The sequence below is a fragment of the Oncorhynchus mykiss genome, chromosome 28 (genome assembly GCF_013265735.2).
Source record: "Oncorhynchus mykiss isolate Arlee chromosome 28, USDA_OmykA_1.1, whole genome shotgun sequence".
Lineage (NCBI taxonomy): Eukaryota > Metazoa > Chordata > Actinopteri > Salmoniformes > Salmonidae > Oncorhynchus > Oncorhynchus mykiss.
The window spans coordinates 3,636,550-3,641,854 of NC_048592.1; the positions used below are offsets into that span (position 1 = coordinate 3,636,550).

The following is a 5,305-nucleotide window of genomic DNA, read 5'->3' on the forward strand; positions in this document are numbered from 1 at the left end:
GCTTTTACTTGAGGTAATATCTTTGAGAACAATTCCCGGTAGCCATACCTAACAGAATCTAAATATCCCACGTGCAGACATATATTTATGAATCATGTTTGAGCAAGCCACATACAGTACACCAACATTCATTCTGAGTATGACCTGAGACATAGAGGACACATCCATATGTTTTTAATAGATGTGTTATTTCACAGTCATGCTGTATCATCGGTTAAGTGTTGGCCAATTACCTCCTTTAAAACAGACAGAGAAAATTCCGCTCAGTACCGCAGCTGCTTCTGCCTCATTTCATACATGCCAAGCCTCCTGCCTCCACTCCTGCCTCACCGACTCTGCCCTTTCTCTGCTCCGAGGCTGCTCCATGCTAGCTGCTCCATGCTAGCTGCTCCATGCTAGCTGCTCCATGCTAGCTGCTCTACGTTAAGCTGCTGTCTGTGGTTGTTACCTCTAGATTAGACCCGGCGTCAGAGCCATCCAAGCTGCAGCAGACGGGCGCTCTCCCGTCCCAGGCACGGTAACTTCCATAGCCATGCTGGCTCACATGGAGCCACAGGCCCTTTGTTTTGTATGCAGAGACTTCAAACTAGGGAACACACTAACCCTAACCCCAATTAGGACATGAATGAGCCTGGGCCTGGGACATGAGTGTGGCTGCTGCAGTTGTATTCTGTCTTGTCACTGTATAGTTGCCTAAAGCTGCTGTTGCATACTGCAGTGTTTCTTCTCCATATCCTAGCAGCCATAATGATTGGACTGTACAATAGCTTTGCTCTACTGCACATGCCTCTGATCTGATCCAGGGACACAGATATCACTGGGGATGATGTAATATGAGGGAACAGGGAAGGCTGCCTGGGAGAACTGTGTCTATCTCTGACCCTGTTTCTCTGTATGTCTCCGTGTCTGTGTATATGTGGTTTATATGTCTATGTCTGTTTTTTTGTGTGAATGTGTATCTGTTATTGTGTGTGTGTCCACACATGTGTCACTCGTACTGTATATATGTGTGTGTGTGTGTACATCCCTAGGCCAGACTCTGCTAGGCCAGACTCTGCGGAGGGCAATCTGTCGTCCTGCCCGTCTCATAACGGAGAGAAGGACTGGGAGAACGAGTCCACAACCTCCTCCACTCCCTCCAACCAAGAGTACACAGGTACGGACCGCTCCACTGCAATCAAGGTATTCTGTTTTCAAAAGGAGACCAAACTCTTGCAGTATACCAGAGCCATGTAGCCCATGTGTAGAACAGGCTGTGTTGTGAGTGTCTGTTTGTTTGTTTGTTACTGCATTCCTTATGCTGGTATTCGCTTCTTCCCTCAGGGCCAAAGCTGTACAAGGAGCCCAGTGCTAAGTCCAACAAGCATATCATCCAGAACGCCCTGGCCCACTGCTGCCTGGCGGGCAAGGTCAACGAAGGACAGAAGAATAAGATAATAGATGTAGGTAATTTGCTGTACACAATATGTTTCTTTCTCTCTAATTTTACTTCACTCTTTTACCTCACATTTGTTCCTTTCTTTTCCTCCACTATCTCTTTCAGGAAATGGAGAGGTCGGGGGCCAACAACTTCCTGGTTTTGTTCCGAGACACGGGTTGCCAGTTCCGCTCGGTGTACACCTACTGCCCTGAGACGGAGGAAATCACCAAGCTGGCGGGCATCGGGCCCAAGAGCATCACAGCCAAGATGATCGAGGGCCTGTATAAATATAACTCAGATAGGAAGCAGTTCAGCCACATCCCTGCCAAGACAATGTCAGCTAGTGTAGACGCCATCACCATCGCCGCTCACCTGTGGCAGACCAAGAAACAGGGCACGCCCAAGAAACTGGGTAGTCTCAAGTAGTCACAGCAACAACCCCTTTCATACCAAACCCAGGATAATGTTGCTAGGTGTCCTGAGTTATAGTTGAGGACTGAGGGGAGGCTTTGCGGGTGTTGTGACCTGGGATAATACAGGGTCTGGTTTGGTGTGACAGTGCTAAAGAGTATATCTTTCTAATCTTCTTTCCCATTCAGATATTTAATGAACACTTACACTTGGCATTCATCTGGATCTGATATCTGATGTACAGTTTCATTTGATGAATATGTGGTAGGGGATTTTCTTCTAAACAGGACACTATTGACTTTATGCACAACTGGAATGTAGGGGGAAAAACATCAACACAAGCCTCAAGGGACATTGTTGTTGTTATGCAAGACTGTGTGTGTGTGGGACCCAGAGTCATTCTAATGGTGCACATGTGTGTATGTTCGTCAGCATGCGTGGGTGCCCATGTTCTCGTGTGCCAAAAAAAAGGGGCTGATGAAAGCCTTACTGAATCGGACCACTGAAGCACTGAATGTCATTCCTTTTGAAATAGATCGAGTTTGAGTTCCCTATGTTCATCATGTGTGGCCTTATGCTTGTTTTGTGAAAGCGCAGTGATTAGGTCATATTTAAGCGCCAAATGTGATGTTTTGGTGAGTACAAGATGATACGTATATGAGAGCTTGTTGAGAGTGGCTGTGTGTGAGGCTTGCTTTTCTCTGTGGCTGAAAGATGAGACTGAGAAGGTGGGTTTACATAATGTGTCAATAGTTAAGTAGGTTGTCATAACTTCCGATAAGAACTAGATTGTAAAGTCATTGATTAAGTATAATCTAGTTCACAGGAATGTCAGCAACTGACTCTTAATTTATTGAATGTTTTTGATAAGGCTTTGGAAGGTTTTTAAAGGTCCAATGCAGATGTTTTTATCTCAATATCAAATAATTTCTGGGTAACAATTAAGTACCATATTGTGATTGTTTTAAATGGTCAAAAAGAAACAAAAATAGCTTATTAGCAAAGAGCAATTTCTCAAGCAATAATTTTGCTAGGACAGTCTGGGAGTGAGCTGTTATTGACAGAGAGGTTTGGAACTCTTTCTTATTGGTCTAATAACTAATTTACTGCATGGTGATGTCACTATAGAAGGCCAAAACCCCTCCCACCAAAACAGGCTGAAATTTCAGGATGGTCTTTTCAAACAGCTCTTACACTAGAAGGGCATTACCATCATTTTCACTATTTCCCAGTATTATTCCAACCTCATAGTGTGGAAATATATATCAAACACAGGACAATTATGCTTTTAACTGCACTGGGACTTTAAAGGCTTTTAAAGTTTCATCAACAGAGGTGTGTAACATACTTTAAGACAATATATACTGTATAAGTTAATTTTGTTTGTATATAATGGTTATTCCATTCAAAATGAATGAGTGAAACTAGCATTTATCATTTAATATGGACGTATATAAACGTACTATACTGTATATGGGGCCTTCTATTTGTTTAAAAAAGATGCAAGTGTGTGATCCCTTTTCAATGTCACTGGCAGGACAATTTCAAGCTTTAGAATAGAAGCAAGTTTCACAAATTGTGTCATGAGCCTGTGCAATTCCGAGAAAATATCTTATAAAAATCCTTGTTGGCATACAATACCAGTCAAAAGTTTGGACACACCTACTCTTTCCCACCGTGAAGCATGGAGGAGGAGGTGTGGTGGTACTTTGCTGATGACACTGTCAGTGTCCAGTATGGCTACCACAGCATTCTGCAGCGATACGCCATCCCATCTGGTTTGCTCTTAGTGGGACTATTATTTGTTATTTGTCATTATTTTCAAGAGGACAATAACCCAAAACACACCTCCAGGCTGTGTAAAGGCTATTTGACCAAGGAGAGTGATGGAGTGCTGCACCAGATGACATGGCCTCCACAATCACCCGACCTCAACTCAATTGAGATGGCTTGGGATGAGTTGGACCTCAGAGTGAAGCAAAAGCATCCAACAAATGCTCAGTATATGTGGGAACTCCTTCAAGACTGTTGGAAAAGCATTCCTCATGAAGCTGGTTGAGTGAATGCCAAGATTGTGCAAAGCTGTCATCGAGGCTAAGAGTGGCTGCTTTGAAGAATCTTTGTTTAACACTTTTTTGATTACTACATGATTCAATATATGGTATTTCATAGTTTTGATGTCTTCACTATTATTCTACTGTAATATAGAAAATAGTACAAATTTAAGAAAAACCCTTGAATGAGGTGTGTCCAAACTTTTGACTGGTACTGTATATGTTTGGACCTCACAGATATTCAAAAGCATTTTACTTTATTGTGGATAGTATCTTTACTGTTGAATTCCTATTACACTTAAAGTAGTCCACAATACGTATGTGTACATATTCAATAGAGAGTAAGGAATAGAATTTCATGACTCTGTCCCACTGTAGATTGCAGTATTTGTAGTTGATTTAACTGCATACTTACATAAATGAAGTAAAATACAGATCACAAAAACATAAAACATAGTTCTTCAGGACTTTCAAAACATCTGTTACATTATGCTTCAACATGTTACATTGTTCTAACCTATGAAAGGAAACTGACATTTATGTTTATTTTATTTTGGAGCAAAGCAGTGTTTACACTGTACATATATTTTGTCGTATAAAGTATTTTTTGTAAACCATTTACCATTTTGAGGTTTCATATGAGCAGCATATCTGTTACAAAAGGAAATGTAAAACCATGAGAGGGTACAATATGTCTTGTATGAGTGACGGGCAGGAAACGGAGAGAGAACTGATTGCAAACTGTTTCCACTGCATACTCTATTGTAGTGGATAATCAGATATGTGTGAGATGCCATTCTGTGTTTTCCCCCATCTAAATTTGTTTTATTTTAACCTTGTCAATATGTTCATGTATTTGTTATTTTTTATAAATTCCTTTGAACAATATTAAAATGCAGATGTTCATCAACACTTGTGACTGGTGTTTTTGAAGCCTGGTTATCCACTTAAATCTCATTTTAGGCTGGTTCAGATTTGGATTCTTTGTTGTGCTAAATGTTCACATTTATACAGCACAATATCCAGTAAATTACAGAACAAGTGGGTCTTGAACCTGCAACCTGAGGCCACAGGGGAAACAAACGCAGATTCTGTGCCATGAAGGTCAACACCTTATGGAAGAGGCATAGGCTTACATACAGGGATGAACGTAAAATATCAAGATAAACCGTTTGTCATTTTGTTACAGAATTCCTCATAAAAATGCTGGTCCTTTGAATGCACCTTTATTAATACCACTAGGTATCACCTAATGATTGAGAAGTAATGCACTAGTCGTCCCCTCTTGCATTCAAGAAGAGTAACCGGAAGGCTACCAAACAGATTTACTTCTTTTCACTGTCTGTCTTAATCCTCTTAAAGCCTTTTCAGGGGCCCCTGTTCTTCAAGCATTTAATCAGTTTTGAACTTTCCACTGTGA

The 5,305-nt window shown here is 41.2% G+C and overlaps 1 protein-coding gene across 2 annotated transcripts in view; it reads left to right on the forward strand.

Annotated features, from left to right (window-relative positions):
• The window catches only part of LOC110508359 (calmodulin-regulated spectrin-associated protein 2), a 66,699-nt gene extending 63,399 nt beyond the window's left edge, over nucleotides 1–3,300 (forward strand). For both annotated transcript variants that reach the window (XM_036966836.1, XM_036966837.1), the window contains 3 exons: nucleotides 1,032–1,156; nucleotides 1,324–1,442; nucleotides 1,544–3,300. In XM_036966836.1, coding sequence (XP_036822731.1) covers nucleotides 1,032–1,156; nucleotides 1,324–1,442; nucleotides 1,544–1,846 — 547 coding nt within the window. In that variant the 3' untranslated portion in view covers nucleotides 1,847–3,300. The remainder of the gene's footprint in view (nucleotides 1–1,031; nucleotides 1,157–1,323; nucleotides 1,443–1,543) is intronic.
• Nucleotides 3,301–5,305: the final 2,005 nt, after the last annotated feature.